General features: G+C 49.0%; 1 protein-coding gene across 1 annotated transcript; it reads left to right on the top strand.

Annotated features, from left to right (window-relative positions):
• Positions 1-4,978: 4,978 nt before the first annotated feature.
• LOC108023232 (lysosomal aspartic protease) lies at positions 4,979-6,395 on the top strand. The gene has a single exon (XM_017092506.3). It carries the CDS (start codon positions 5,004-5,006, stop codon positions 6,231-6,233), a length of 1,230 nt encoding a protein of 409 aa, XP_016947995.1. The 5' UTR covers positions 4,979-5,003; the 3' UTR covers positions 6,234-6,395.
• The last annotated feature ends 10,327 nt before the right edge of the window (positions 6,396-16,722 follow it).

Raw genomic sequence — 16,722 nt, 5'->3', positions numbered from 1 at the left:
ATTCCAGGCCTCGATCACTGATCAGATCGCACAGATTGCTACTGCTGCCTTATCGATCTGAGGAATGCCGGCTCCCCATTGCCACAATACCTCCCCTTTCTTTTGGTACTTAATGGCAAATACTGTCAGGGCATTTTTTCTGATCCTTTGCACTCGTTTACGGGCCTAAACGATCACTTAAACGGCAAATGCCCAATCATTTCCACTCACAATTATCCGCACATTGTTGCCATCACTCAGGCGGCTTTTCAATTTGGTCATCCATTAGCTTTTATTGATTTTCGTGCAACATTTTTCTAATTTGCAGCCCCGAAACGAATGCCAAGCGGAGGGCCAGCCGGCGGCAGTGGCGAAACATGGGGGCCTCCAGAGGAGAGCTCGCGAGCAACCTTGGTGGCAAACATCGGCTGCCTGGGTGGTCCGGCATCCGCGGGAGCAGCCGTCATCCTCCGAGTGAAGTGCTCCGGACGCTCGCCTCAAAAATCAACTCAATTCGCTGGCATGTAAAGCAAATGAGGCGCGTTTTATGCAAAAAGAAAAGGAGCCACTGCGAAAACGAAATGGAAAAAACAAGAAGAAAAACCAAAATGTAAAAATAAGAGCATGAGAGTCGGGGAAACGCAGAAGGATCGCTTTCCCGAATACCCTTATATGAGTTAAAATTATTAAAGAACTCAGCTATGGGATGGTATATGGGTAAGGTACATTTGCAGTGTAGTATTATCTGTTTTTCAAGCTTATGTTTAAGTTATAAAATATAGAAAGATTTGTACATTTCATATGTAAATAAGGTCTGAACATATTCCTTAAAATTAAAGTAATTTTGTAGTTCTAATGAAAACAAAGGGCATCTTATCTTATATATTTGAGTATCTTCTTAATCCCTTAAAGTTGAATAAAGTAAAACATTACTTATTCAAGACCCTATTCAGTAAAACACCCCTTCGGAGGGCATAAAACAGATTGAAAAACAAGTTGGCCATCGGGATCGCGACCATCAACTGAGCCCAGTGATGGCTATCGATCAACGCGCGGTTCTTGCCGAGAGTCCCTGTCTCCGATATTGGACTCCGAGCCGCCTGATTGCCATCGATGGAGCTGTGGAGCATAATCCCTTGCCGATCTGGGCATCCAGCCCCCGGGAAACAACAGTTACAGAACCGCGCGCGCACTAATAACAAACAATTAGTAACTATCAGCACTGGAATTAAGGCAGTTCGAAGATCCCTGGCCTTTCGGGATCCACTTACAATGTGGGTCAGTTGCCAAAAACTGATACAATGTTATGTACACAGAGAGGAAAATACCTGAGATCCATTTGATATACAAATGTATTTACTTAAAATAATATAAGCTATTCGGATTTATTTTACTCCACCTTTGAGGGCTCGAAGGCGATGTTAAATATAATAATTATCATCCCTATATACCACTAAAATCCCTTCTGTGTAGCAAGTGCATGGAAAAATGGAGAAGAATTTAATTACAGCACTTTCTTCGGCGGAGGATTCAGTGTGTGGTGGGTCCTTAATCCCAGGTCCTTAATTAGTAGTCCCCGCCAGCGATACAGATCGCTCGAGCAGGGCGCGTGTCCCTTTTTCCTCGTTTTCCGCGGCTTCCGTAACAATTAGCAGCCGCTTTCCTTGACCCCCAACTCTGCGGCTCGCAAGGGTTAACAGTTGTCAACTGCTGCGGTAGGTGAAGGTCGTAAAATCCCGGGGACATTAGTTATGCTCGTAAAAGAGTGGCGGATCAACCAGCATCATCATCAACCTCTGGGAAAGGAGAAAACCTGGAGCAGGAGCTGTTTTAGTAGCTAAGTAGCATTAACGCAAGATCCGATAGCATCACTTGGGCGAAAGTTATGTCTTGGTTAAGGGGCTTGGAAACGAACCCGCGGGTCTCCTTTGCCCTGGCCTGCGTGTGTCCTTTATCGGGGAAAACAAATTTCTCCTGATATGCTCAGAGAGTCTACTAATTGTGATGACTCACAAGGAAGTGATCAGCAGGGGTGGGATGCTCAGAGGAAGTAGAGTTTTCCTTCGCTTACCTAACAGACTTTTTAAAAATAATGCTGTTACCTCACTCTTCTGTTTCATCAAGAAACTGCAATAAATAAGCCTGAGCAGGGCCGGCCCTGCAATATCATCTCGGAACCATCTCCGCCTCCCAAAGCAGCCCCAGAATCACCCGACCAAGCGTCCAGAGTCCAAACACAAGTCATTGGGCAAAGCAAATAAAATTATCTCATTACAAATTATGCCCCCAACGGAGGAGAGGATTGAAGGAGGAGGATACCAGCTCCGACCGGCAGAATCCACGGCTCGGAGGAGCACGAGAGCAGACGCTAAATAGATTATGTCAAATGATCGAAATCACATCATAAATTCACGTGGAGGATGAAGTGCAGCCGCGGGCGGCGGAATGAACGCGTCCAAAATCAAATAAGCCGGGGCGGTGCAGTTGTGGGCGTGATCTTAACCCCCGAGAGCCCCTCCACCGCGCTGGGATCCCCTGCGAAGCACTCTTTAACACGTTTTTAAATGGAATGACTGCGGCGAGCCTGCCAATTGCCCGGCATCGATTATTGTTTTGCATGTGGCCGAAACCGAAACCGAAACCGATATGGGATGCCCCAACCCTTAGCCCCCCCTTGCCGACGGCGCTTTGAAGCTGCACCTTCGATCTCCCCGCCGTCCCAGTCCCGGAGCTGATAACGCACCACGGGAACAGAACCACCTCGAGAGCTCCAAGGAGGTGCAGAAGTTTTAGCGAAAACAATAAAATATTGATCGGACTGCACAATAAATTCAGGGCCTAAGTACAGGGGCACTCGGGGGTTAGCCGGGGACCGGGGATCGGGGATCGGGGATCGGGGATCAGGCATCGCAGGATCGGGAAACGGGGACTCCCTCACACTTTGCGTGCAAAAATCGATCAGGCGAAATGAAATTGAAGTTAAAACGCAGCGCCCCGAGGTCCGAGGCCATATAGCATGCCCAAGATATATATCTCCAACTCCCAGCCGCAGAACCGAAGCCTGCACCCACTCCGGAGATAGTTCACTAAGAGAAAGAAGGGTAACTTCGGTTCTAGTTCGTTGAGAACATAAGAAGTGGGTTCAGTATAATCCATAAAATATTATATAGGGGGCCTCCAAATCAAGGTTGTTCCACAGTTTCCTTGAACAATCTTTATTTAATTGGTTTGAAAAAATATAGAAAATTATTTTCCGACTTGCCAAGCTCTTATTAAGGATTCCTCTTGCTAAGCCTGCTGCTCAGCCCTTTTTTCCCAGTGTAACCCCCGTTCACAGCGGGCCAATGACTTCCACGAGCTTCGCCAGGCGGCATTTGCGTGTGAAACTCCTTTGAAATGCGATAGACCCGAATAGTCGGTGAAAAAATCGGGGAATTATTCTGAGAAAAGACATTGTTCGGTTGACACATTTGGGCAGAGCGAAATCAATTTGCGAATGGTCCAGTGCATTTGTGATCGCCGCCTAGTTGCAAGTAGCCTGGTGTAAAAAATGCATTTGCCTTGGCACCCAAGCTCATCATCGATTTTTCCTCTTTTCCCTCTTCGGGTACGGTGTGCGGTGCCTTTCGCTTCGGGTGATAAATTTTCAATTTGTTTGACTTGAGCGCCCACGCAGGCAATCGGTGGATCGTACAGCCGCGGCCGCAAAAATAGCCCTTTTCTTCATGTTGTTAAAGGCCTGGAAATCAACAGAGGCCGAGCGGAGTTCAGAGTTTAATACACTTAAATATGAAAAATATATTTTATAAATATATATTTGAAAATTTGGAAAACATGTTTTTAAACTTTCCCTCTTTGACTTTCCGTAGACCCCAGCTGGCAGTGCTATTTTCGCCGCCTCCACTGTTCCCCTGACCTATAGAAACTGCTTAGGATCGGCTGGAAGCGCGACCAATCCAAGTTGACACTGCCGCACGGGCGACAAAAGGGCTCATCATGGCCCATTGTGTGTAGTGCAACATTAGGTCATGGCTAATCAAGTGGCCGACACCCAGGCGTACGGACATGCTACCCGCCGAGGACCTCTGCTGAGTCCTGTGACCTTTGTCCCGGCCTGCACTCTCCATGCATACATTAAAAACAATAACTCTTTGTTTTCCGCCTGGCTCTCCTCATTCATCGCCCGGTGCGTCTTGGTGGGTCTGGTCCTCAGAGACACTGCGTTCGATCCATAAATGTTCCCACACCTCCAGGCGGAGCCTGACATCTCCATTAGCAATGGACAGCCAGGCTAATTAACATCTATCCAGCCAGGTTGCATGGCGAATTTGCCGGACAGGAAGTGATTTCCATTTCAATGGGGAAATGGTAATAATTTCTACTCATATGTGTGCTATTTTAGCTTATAAGGCACATCAAATAACTAGCCAAAGCCTTAATCTTAGCCTCCCTCGTTCAGTTTTCCTTCAAATCGAAGGCAATTTTGAGTGATATATTGAAAATACATATGACGTATGTGGGTTTGTCATGAATTCCCGATAGCGAGGGTCTAAAAGCAGTGAGTATCCAAGGAAAACAAAGTTTGTATCGTCATTTCCTGGAATTTTCAATAAGGGATTAGCGTGAGGTGTCTCTTAGCGATCAACGCACATTGAATCATAGTTTGATAACAGCAAGATATGAAACTTAAGGCCAGTTATCGCAGTGAGTGGGCAGACTGGCGAACTGTGCCACTGGGCGATGGGAAAGCTCGGCATTTACAGTCTTCGGAACCATTACCATAAAATTAAGTCAAGTTATAAGGCAAAGAAATGCAGACATTTGTAAACTTCTTATACAAACCCTCGCTTATCAAGCTGAGATTGCTGAAATACTTTGATTGATTGTTTCACTATCGCGGGACTCACACACGCGACTCTAGCGTCGTTATCGGTAAGCTCCCCCTTTTTGGGAACCTTCTTTATAAGAACGCCACCAGATAGTGCGGGCCCAGTTAGTCGTGTTCGCCATTCGATATTGTGAGCATGGCGGGTGCGCAGACGAGAAAGCTGGCCCTTCTGGCCGGGATCCTGGTGCTGGTGGGCCTGGTCGGGGCCTCCCTGCACCGCATACCCGTCCACCGATCGCCGAAGTTCACGCGCAGCCACAAAACCATCGTGGCCGAGAGGGACTTCATCCAGCGCAAGTACAGTCGCCAGTACACCGCCAACGGCTATCCCGTGGAGCAGCTGTCCAACTTCGACAACTTCCAGTACTACGGAAACATCAGCATTGGAACGCCGTCGCAGTACTTCCTGGTGCAGTTCGACACCGGCTCGGCGAACCTCTGGGTGCCGGGCAGCTCGTGCACGAGCACCGCTTGCCAGGACCACCAGGTCTTCTACGAGAGTCAGTCCAGCACGTATGTGGCCAACGGAACGAGCTTCTCCATCACCTACGGAACCGGCAGTGTCTCCGGCTACCTGTCCGTGGACTATGTGAGCTTCGCCGGCCTGACGGTGCGCAATCAGACCTTCGGCGAGGTCACCACCGAGCAGGGCACCAACTTCGTGGACGCCTACTTCGACGGCATACTGGGCATGGGCTTCCCCATCCTGGCCGTGGACGGTGTGACGCCCACGTTCCAGAACATGGTGAGCCAGGGCCTGGTCCAGAGCCCCGTCTTCTCGTTCTTCCTGCGCGACAACGGCAGCGTTGTGAACTACGGGGGCGAGCTCATCCTGGGCGGCTCGGATCCCTCGCTCTACAGGGGCGACCTCACCTACGCGGACCTCGTCCAGGCGGCCTACTGGAAGTTCCAGACGGACTCCATCGCGATCGGCAGCACCCTCATCAGCACCTACGACGCGGCGATCGCGGACACGGGCACCTCCTTGATCATAGCCCCCGTGGCGGAGTACACTGCGATTGCCGCTCTCTTCGGCGCCGACTCCGAGGGAACCTTCGAGTGCACCAGCCTGGACGCGTACCCCGACTTTGTGGTCACCATCAGTGGCGTGGACTTCAGGATCGCGGCCAAGTACTACATCATCCAGGAGAACTACTTGTGCTCGCTGGCCATCCAGTCCATTTCGTCCCAGGACTTCTGGATCATGGGCGACGTGTTCTTGGGCCGCTTCTACACCGAGTTCGATGTGGGCAACCAAAGACTGGGATTCGCTCCGGTCAGTGCCGCGGTTTCGCCAAGGCAACTGGCTCTGGGGCAGATCCTCGGCTTAGTTCTGGCGTGTGGAGTGTGGAAACTGTGGCAGTAATATTCTTATGTGTCATAAAATCATTGCCCAAAGTATTATTCTAAAACTAAAACGAAATAAGTGAGATTCTTAATGTAGTTTAACATTTTTTTTGGGGTTTCTCCCTAGACCTAAGAACTTTGCCATGCACTAAAGAAAATACAGTTAATGGATATTCAAAAATATTTGTTTTTTATCTACAAACAATATCTTATAAGAGCGTAATTTATCAGGACTTAAGGTCCGTAATTAAGTTGTTTATGCCTTACTTACATATCATATCTCTGTACCTTGACCAACCCCATAAGTCATGCAGATATCATGAACCCAGATAGTGGTCTCGCTACCATTATCTATGGGCCAGGGATTACGTCGAGCCGCGGTCCACAACACACCTAATTGAGTTGCAATCGGGGTCGTGGGAGGGGTGCGGTTTCGGCGAATGATTCTTTGGGCCTTCCCGCAGCAAGGTTTCTCCACTCCTCGCCGAGATCAGTGATCGCAAATTGTGCGGACCTAATTGGCCTGTCGCGTGATTTATTGTGAAAAAGAGAGGCCGAGGGCCGTAAAAACAACTCGATCCGAAATTGGAACTCAAACTCAAACCCAAACCGAAGTGAAGTGAAGTGAAGTGAAGTGGAGCTCAATGAGCGCATTATTTATGTGATGTTATTTTTTGTGCTTTAACCGGGGATTAGGACTCGCTCTCCCACAAGAAACGCACCCGGTGGTCGCTTCCCATCCAGATCAGGGCCTGGTGCACTGGGCAAACAAGGAGTTATATGGCATAGTATTATCAGTAGTTGGGAATCCTTAGAATCGTCCTAACCCAAGGAACCTCTGGATCAGTTAAGTAATCATTTTTTAAAAGAAAAAAAGTATACATTTTCTGTAGTTTCTATGGATCTCAAATCCTTTTCTGCAAGTGTGTGCCCCAGGATCGTCCTCTAATGAGCGATATGGAGCCTAAAATTTATTGACCCGACAATTGCATCAGCGGCCGATGCTCATCAAATACCAATAAAATATCATTTGCTGCAATTGCGTGTGGGGATCGCATGGGATGGGCTTCCTCGGCGCAGGCCCGGACCACCGGCACTTGACCCCAGGGGAAGGGGCCAGGGAGTGGTGGCGAGGAGCGGAGTCCGCGGCCCCAGGACGGGCCAATCTGTCTCATTAGCCGCAAAAGCTCCGCCTGATTTATGGCCCGATCGGTCGTCCGATCCCTGTTCCTCCGCTGTTGTTAGTCGGGCAGATAAATCACATTAAAATATTTCGCCAGCCGAATCGGCATCCCGGCCAGGTTGTTCGGCTGACAAATCTCTAAACGGAATCAGTTAACAACTTAACTAATGATAATCAATACGCATTTAAACAGCAAACAGGCTTCGCGTATCGTACGTCGATAAGGCGGCGGGCAAAAGTGGAGAGGATCGAGGAAAAAATCCTTGATAACGACTTGTCGCTTCGCACATCTGCAGAATCGTTGAGGAATGCCTTTACAAAGGTTGGTACACCCAGCTTTTTCTTATACATACTCCTAAGTTTTGATAAGACATACATAAAAAATGTCCAAGAAGTTGGCTAACTTACAGTTGTAGTCCTTTAATTAGCTATCTAAAATGTCTCGGTATCAAAATGTACAATCTAGTCTATAATACCATAGAAAAATAAGAAAATAAAGTGGTCTAAGTTCAGCTTAGGTAATTTTTTCAAGTGAACTAACATTTTCCGTTGGGGGTATGCGCATGTCTTTTATGTCTGTTTATTTTCGAATAAAATGCAAATGAAATGAAGGTTTGTATGCATGTAAATAAAATGCAAATAAGACTTGCAACTATTTGCAAAAAAACTGCATTTTTTGCATCTGCGTTCAGTGCATATTTCCGAAAATGCTTTATATGATGCAATATTAAATAGATATACTGGTTATAATATTTTAAGCACTGTAAACGTAATCTAGCCTACGCAAATATGTGGAAATATATTCAAGTGTAAACAATTTCATGGCCTTAAAACTTAACATTTTTGTTATCAATTTTTAAGCTTCCAAGGAATGCACTGGCCCCCTTTTAATTACGCGAGCCAGCGAAAGTGTGCCTTAAAATCCACTCAGAATCTATCAATTCCAATTTAGATAAGCTTCTGATTGATTTCGAGGGGGGAATAGAAAGCCCCGCCTGAGATATCGATTATTTTGGGCCCCAATTGCAATTATGAAATTGTTTATTATGGCCGGGAAAAGTGTGGCCCTTGCAAAGTGAGAGATAAATCAAGGGGATAACGGCGATAAAGTGCGTTTTTGGTGGCGATTCGCCAGCATCTTCGTTTCGCTTCGCTGCACTGTGAAAAAAACAGGCCAAAGTTGTTCAAAAATTAATGTAACCTCATAGGTTAAAGAAATCGTCGTTTTGCTTCTCTATACTGTGAAAAAAAGCAAGACCAAATGTAGTTAAAAAAAAAAAATGAAGAAAGTCTTAAAATCTTTTTTAATAAACTTTATATGTTTATAAAATATTGGTTACTTGCAAGATTTTATTAATATTATAATAATATTTTTTAAGTCTGAATATATTTTTAATCAATATCCCCAAACCAAAATAAAGAAAACCATTTTCACTTTAAGATCGTAGGCAAAATAGGTCCCAGGATTAATCTCCCTTCCACATGGTATATATAGAGTAGTATAGCTTGGCATGTGGTCTGGTTTTTCTCTCAGTGCGATGCGGTTCGATGCGATTCGAAGCCGTGGAGCTGCCTATAGGAGTCGCTCGGGGACCTGGGCAGTGGAGCACATCGATAAGGATAACTAGTTTCGCGGCCTGCCGCCGCCTGCTGACCTAAGTGCTTACGGTTTATGAGTTATTGTGGGGCAGCGGACACATGGCACTACCATCAGATATTATTTACTTTAATCTGCTGCATCGGCCAGGGCTTAATTACGAAAAGGGGGAAACTTGCCGCGCTGCCCTGTCACGCATGCGGCACACTTTTGCGCCCCGAAAACTGTGTAATTTGTAGCAATTTTGCTTGAAAGCCAACTGCAACTGCCAAAAGTCGAGCGATATCCGCGAGTATGGCGTACACTCGCATGCGATAACAACCGGCGGGGAAACTGGGTCAAAGTTTTATAGACAGCCTCTTGAATCGGCCGGTAGATTGCCATAAATGAAACTGAAGCCCATCCCGGCGCTGGTTGCTCCCAGTCTTAAACTGCGTCTCCCTGGTGTGGTGGCACAATAAAAATTTAGTTTAATGAAAGTGTTTTCGGTTGCAGCGCTGTTTTGATGGCTTGATTGCCTCCGCCGGACTATGATGTGGAGCGGGGCAGGGCTGCACGGGAAGAAATCGAAAGTGGTCCAGTAACGCTCCTCAAAAAATGGGTTCATCTACAGGAAATGGAGTATTATCCACATAACTTAAATGCAGTAGGTACAGAGATTATTTGCGATTCGTGTTTTATTGGCAGAATAACCTGTCCTAGGTTCTTTTATTAACAACAACACATATTACTGAATATTATATCACCACAACTTATGGACTCTTCTTATATAGATCAACTTTTCCCCGTGTAGGGCTATTACGAGATAAGCTGCCTCGAAGCGCACCGAAGCCGCGATTTGGTTGAGCACATTTCGAGCCCCTTCACCTTGGCATTTATGGCATAATTTTGTCCCATCAGTAGGGACAAAACAGATGTGCATAACCAATGGCAATCATCATCAACAGTAGCCGGCCGAAGGACAACAGGATGCAGATTAAGTGGAAAGTTAATCAATCGAAAGCGTTTATCCGGCCGAGTCCCGAGCCACACGCCCCCTTAATCGCAGCTCGTTACCTGCAGCCCGCAACTGGGCGTCCGCGGGCCTGGCCCATCCCCTGGGGCCAAGTGACTTAATTAGCATGCCAAAATGCACCCTAAAGAGGCTCCCCGCGCGATCGAATCAATCAAAAGTGCAGAAACCATGGGCCGAAAAACCAAAAGCCGTAAGCCCAAATGATCCCATCGATGATCTGCTGCTGCTCCAAACGATGGGGCTGCAGAGTACTGCCCCAAAACTTTCTTTCCACCCGGCCGATGGGAAAGTCAGCCATTCGCCGAGGCAGCAGGCATGCGCTGGAGCCACTGGTGATGGATTCGAAGGTGGCACCCGGCATTATGAGCGGGCTAATTGAAATATTCTTAATCAGATTCCCCCAGCGTGCGCGATCCGCCGATGAGGCCCGCGATGCGTTTAATCCGCAATTACCGGCCGGACGGGCGAAGAGGCGAAGAAGCCATTGGCCACGGTTCAATTTAGCGTTAACTAAAAATAAATCCCAATCCCGAGATCTCCGGCGAGTGTGCGCCTCGTTAAGGGCCCATACCAGTTTCGGTTTCATCCTCGCCTGCCCGGCGAGTCCTTAGCGCTTAACAAGGTGGGCGAGGCTGGAGGCCCAGGCCTGAGCCCCAAGCTCCAGGCCCCAAAGAAAGTTCATGTTCATTTCCTCAACCACAGAGAGAGAAAAAGGGGACTCCTAGAATGATTGATATTAGTAACAAAATACAACATATTAGAGAGCATGTAAATAGTATGATATCCTTCCATATACACTGGTTTTTAAAACTATAATTGCTTCAATGATATATTGTTAAAGAACCTACCAATTCCAATATATAGTTCCTATATTATAGGTACTTTACATTATTCAACTGGAGAAATGATATACGTTAATTTACATAATACAATTTTGTGGAAACTGACATTATTTCAGAGTGTATATAATATATCGCCAGTTTTGGTACTTATTTCTCCCTGTGCAGGCAAGTACTTGCTTTTTTCGGCTTTTCGGGGCATACGCGCCAAGTCGTTGAGATTAAAGAGCTGCCGTTTAGTGGCTACTTAGGCGGCGATAAAAAGCGACGTGAAATTGCATTAAACGGCGTGCCCCCAATGGTGAAATGAAGCGGCAGCAGGATTTGGGGCAAGCTTAACAAGCTTGTAAGTCGGAATGGCTTTTTAAAAAGCTGCCGCGCAGTGTGCGCAGTGGCCGAATGCAAAGCCCGCATTAACAGCCATCAGCCGGGCTAATAATCCGCGCAGCACCGCAGCAATTACAAGTAGCTCGGGAGATTGGAAATCGTAGATCGATAGCCGCACCGGGAGCCACAGACCAAAGGCAGGGGCTGCCCTGGCCGGCGCAGTGGGTAATTTTTATTGACATCCCCCCAGAAGCGGAGCCGGCCTAATGCTATTAAGCCTTCATGATCATCAGCGCTCTGGCAGCAGGTACATCACTCACTCTGACTGCAGATCGGACACGATGACGGCCGGGCCAGCGGCCGGTGGAACCACTGGACCACTGGACCGCCGGACCTCTGGACCCCGTCATGCCAACAATCTGTCCAAAAGCGATAAAGTTATAATGGTGCAAATGTCGGACACAGTTTCTGAAATGGACCAGACAGCCTCGCCATCATCCTCATCATCATCTAAGCCGACGCGTCTTAGGCTTGGAGCAAGACTGGCTTTATCGCGATGCGGCTTGAGAACTGTTTACAAACTGTCTGACAGAGTTTTGACTGCTGTTCGGCGGCTCGGTGGCTCGGTGGCTCGGCGGATGGCTCCGCGGTTGATGTCGCCGCTGTTGTCTTAGCCGCCGCCCCGCCACCATCCAGAACCAGCACCACCGCCGCCGATCACCGTCCGCTGATGATGATAGACGGATCTTTCGGAGCCGAAACAGGGCCACAATGCCTTGATCTGGATGATGTGCTCTGACTAGCTCCAGGCGACTGCCTGCTGTGTGCTCTCTGCTACACGCCTGGGATACCATAGCATGCCGTACTACACTGTACTGCCACACCACGCAGCACACATGACCATGTGCAAGGGGCGGCACAGTGGGCGTGGGGGCGTCAAGCCGGCGCTCATTAAAATCCACAAGCCAAGGGTCAGTTGGAGGCTCTCCTACCAAAGGGGACACCAATGCCATTGATCTCGCGGAGGATAAACAGGGATTTGGCATCAGAACTTGTCAGGGAGGAGCTGTGGGATATGTTGATATAGTTAAATTTTGATTTTATTTTGTTATTATTATTTGAACGGTTGCCAGGTATCAACCAGGGAAGCCCCACTGTGGCCCTTGCCAGCTGCATTAGATAGCGGTGCGGCGTTATTATCCCCCGAACCCGGGGACTCCGTGACCCAAGGATCTCTCAATCGGCGGAGGATCGGAAGACGGGAAGCGTTGGACCGCGCACACCTTCTCGGAAGAGAGGTGCCCAGCACCCACCGCTGGCCCGGGGCCAGGACCAATCTGTCTCACCTGGAGACTCGGTGCGGGGCCATCGTCTGCAGCCCCGAGGAGCTGGCGGCTATTTGCACTATGCAGATTCGGGATGCCATCATAATTTAGGTGCGGGCGAGCCATATATCAAGATGCAGGGCGCAGCGGGCCGTGATATATGGCCGGGTCCTAATGATAATGACGTGTCGCGGGGTCTAGAATCTGGCGGATGGATGTGCTGTCGAAAGCGAGGAGCAAGGCGCTGGAGTGCGCCGGTCCTGCAGAGCGAGGTGAATCGGGCCTTATCGCGGGTGCCCTGTGCCCTGCGCCCTGCACCATGTGGCATGTGGAATTATTGATTTAAATTTGCCGTTTCGGGCTCGTCTCCGGCGCAGTATCAGCGCGTATTGATCGACGCGCGTTTGACACACTCGGCAAATGTTGACTCGCCGCGCACGGCACTCGCGCGGTGTTGACACACCGATCGACACAGTTATGCAAGTTCACCATCGCAACACCCACGCAGTCACTTAGCCGACTCCCGATGCCCGGCCACTCCGCCTGTTTGCATACCGAGGAGACGGCGGTGAGCAAACAGTTCCGCCGAAGTAACCGGCGCACGCGGGTCACGGCGCTATCAGTGGATCGGGCCGGGCACTCCCACTCCAGGGGCCCGCGACTCGAGGAGGGAATCTTCCTCAAACACCCCATCCATCCTGGCTGTTCAAGTGAACTTCGACTCAGTTCGATTTCGAGCATTTGAGCGGCCGATAGCCGGCGTGGGTGTGATTATCTCTATCCGCGGAGGTATTTCTAATTCATCCAAGACATGTGGCCCACTATCTAGCCGCCCCGTGTTTGCTTAGCCAAGTGGTTTACATTGCACGGGACTCCGGCCGAGCGGAAGTGGCAAATAAATGCTCGAAAACTGTGTCACCCGATCGGAGGGCCAACGGACCGATCGGTTGTGGGCTCCAGCCTAGCCGGCATTTGAAAGTTAAATCTCAGGTGATCCTCAGGGCTCCTCGCCGCTCCCCAGCGACAATTTACGATGCGCCCCGCACAATTCAAGTTCTAACAAACCGTACATCATGCGCTGACATCGTTATGATCCCGAATCGAATCGAATCCGAATCCGAATCCGAATCCGAATCAGCATCCCATCCGCTCAGAGATGGGGCCCAAGCACACATCCTGCGTGCATACAAAGAAAGGAGGCCGTGGCTTATCGCAGAGCCCACATCAAACGCTCATAAACTATTTTGTCTGCTGTCACAGGGACTTTTTGAATTGCCACAGCCACCGCCTGGCGATCGATCGTGATCGCTGGCCGTTTGCATTTTTGATTGATCGCTTCATACGTTGCACAAAGAAATGGGAGTACAAAATGTAAATGCCCCTGTGCCGCAAATGGGGAAAAGGAGCCTCGGAGACACTGGCATCGATCATCATTTGGCGGTTTGACGATCAGCACGTCGACGACGATAATCAAATCAAGGAATCGGGCCGGGCAGCGGGGCAGCGGATCAGGGGCGACGGCCTGGCATTGGCAACCATCATAATTTCACCTGTGTCCTGTCCTGTCCTGTCCTGTCCTTTCCCTCAAGATTTTCGGTCTTTTCCGATCTCTTTCGCTTTTTTTCGGGGGAAACGGGAACGGATCTACCTACGCAGCGATCAGCGATCGGCGATCGGCGGTCGACAATCGATGCATAATTAAATTTAAACAAATCAAACTGCCAGTGCAGCAGAGGAAACAGAAATCAAGTTGTACTTTGGGACCACCAGCAGACCGCTCGAGTGGTTGGCGCAAGTGAAATAATTTGCTGGGCCCACGATCCATCCATCCATCCAGAGAGCCAGCGATCCAGCGATCCATCGATCGATTCGGCCCAGATCAGCCTACACACTCGGCCAGAGGAGGCTGCTGCAGGAGCAAAAACAAGTACAAGCCGGTCCAGTTCAAGACGTGTACACTTGTACACTGTTAAAAAACAGTTTGATATCAAATAGATGTTTGGAAAGTCCTTCATCGCTTGGAAAAGGGGAACCGAATCAAAAATGAGTCCCACATTGAAAGATGATAATTGGCGCCTTAGCTTAAAAGGAGCCAGGTTGAATCTCTTAATATTTTTTTTATTTTATGATTAGTTTTATAAAAAAAAATTGATAAACTAAATAATTTTCTATATGAAGAAGGAACTTACTCTGCTTATATCAAATACTCCCTCTAATCCTACAAATGGAGAGATAAACAGGTTCGAATACCACTTATGTCCTATAAACTTTTTTGTTTTTATATACAAATTTGATAATAATAAAACTCTCCTATGAAAAGATAGGATTAATTAACTTCTGTATTATTTAGTTTTTATTTTCAATGTTATTCCCAAGCGAACAAATTGAGAAGTAATGTCCCAAGACGCCTCTCCCAAAAAGGGGCTGGGTTCGAATACCACTGGTGTCTTACAAACTTTTTGTTGCTTATATAAAAAAAGTGATAGTTCCGTTTGCTATGCCTAGATAGGAGTGAAGTATTATTTAAGTATATTACTTGTCACCTGCTTTTTCTCGCTGTGCAGCCTGTCGAACTCGTAGGACGAGGACTACGTCTTGCGGTGGCTGTCTCCGCTGATCGTTTAATCTAGCGCTAAAGATCAAGCGACCTCGTCGGCCGTCCCACGTTGCCAGGGGCCAGCTTGCCACAGGGAGTCCAGGGCGAAATGATTGAATTGTGTCTCGCTGTCGATCAGTGCGTGAGTCGTCGATCGAGCGGCCAGGGGAAGATCGCCGGCCAGTGATATTGATACTGGGCTCCTCTCCGACTCGGCTTCAGTTTCGGTTTCTGTTTCTCGGACTTGTACTTGGACTTGGACTTGCAATCGGAATCGGAGTTGGCAGTACGTTCTGGGCACTGGGAACTGCGGAATTGGGGTTCGCCCCGCTCTGTTTTCGCGGGTTTGTATGCAAAGCAATGAGTGCGGCGGCGGCGGCGGCGGCGGCGGCTTGGGATCTTTTGCATAATGCTGCCTCGACCGCATGCAAATCGCCAGATATCTTCCTCTGACTTTGAGTCCTGTTTCCGATCGCTGTCGCAGACTTTCACAGTTTTATAACAAATTTGATTGAGCCCCCTGCCGGGGCTGCGGCCGGTCCCTCGCCTGCTGTCTGCACCTTGCCAATGGTTATGAATTGATTTTTGATTGCAGTTTGCTGCTGCGCCGGCATATGCATATGAGATTGATATGGCGACTTCGCCGGGGACACACAGAGCCCGGTTACCGTTAATACAGGCCGGCTAGCCGACTGGCCGGCCTTCGATCTGCCATCTTCCCGGCCTGCATACATTATGGATTTGCATGTCGATCGCCCATCTCTGGTCACCGATCGCCGATCACGGATCACCGATCATCTGGGACTGCAACTGACTGGTAATTAGCACACACACGCAGGGCTCTCTGTCCCAAAGAACTAGTGGCACGGATCGTTGCCCAACTATTGAGTCATCCTCCGCTTTTCGCATATCTCTGCGGCACCATCGATCATGCCGGCTCTCAGGTAGCCAAAATATGTTTTAATGAAGTGCCACTGCCGCCGACTAATGCGCCCTAATGTCTATGCAAAACTGCTCGTGTGCCGCATGTGTGTGGATCGCCGTAGATGGCCATAGATCATCGTCACCGGGGGATCAGGGTGCTCTGGGGAGTTGCGCCTGGCGATTTGCACGTGCTACCCTCCGGGGAGTTGCGCCCTTCCCCGGGAGTCGCTCAGGTAGCCGCGCTCCCAGCCCCGATCGCGATAAGGAGAATGGCTTGCCAATCGAGATGCTGGGCCTGGTCTAAGCCGAATCGCCAGATCTGCCGATGTCGCCCGGCTCCGAGCCCGAGATCATCTGCAAGCTTTTCGCCTTAACTGATTATTCCCGGGCATTTGTTCGATCTTAGATGTTATCTGCAGACGGAATTACTCGCAGTCTCTGTTGGGTGGAGTCCTTTGACGAGTTGGTCCTGAGACATCCCTTCAGGGTGCTTAGTAGAGGGTGCTGTATGAGTAGTCGCATGCTTCCCACGGCCTGGGCTGGCTGCAATCTCTGAACTTGTCCCCTATCTGATGGACACCCTGGCCGCGATAGGTGCGCATCCAGTGCCCGCACAATCGGCCCCGGGATCTCCTATCTGGCCGACTTATCCCCAAGCTCAGTGCCGGCCGATAAACTTGCATGTAGCCGTCAGAGATATGA

This window comes from Drosophila biarmipes, chromosome X (genome assembly GCF_025231255.1).
Source record: "Drosophila biarmipes strain raj3 chromosome X, RU_DBia_V1.1, whole genome shotgun sequence".
In the NCBI taxonomy this organism is placed as follows: Eukaryota; Metazoa; Arthropoda; class Insecta; order Diptera; family Drosophilidae; genus Drosophila; species Drosophila biarmipes.
Note: the sequence above shows the minus strand (reverse complement) of the source record. Positions and strands in the feature narration are given on the sequence as shown.

Bases quoted from the DNA above. Each gene is read 5' to 3' on its own strand.
- LOC108023232 (XM_017092506.3), top strand. From the start codon at position 5,004: ATGGCGGGTGCGCAGACGAGAAAGCTGGCCCTTCTGGCCGGGATCCTG.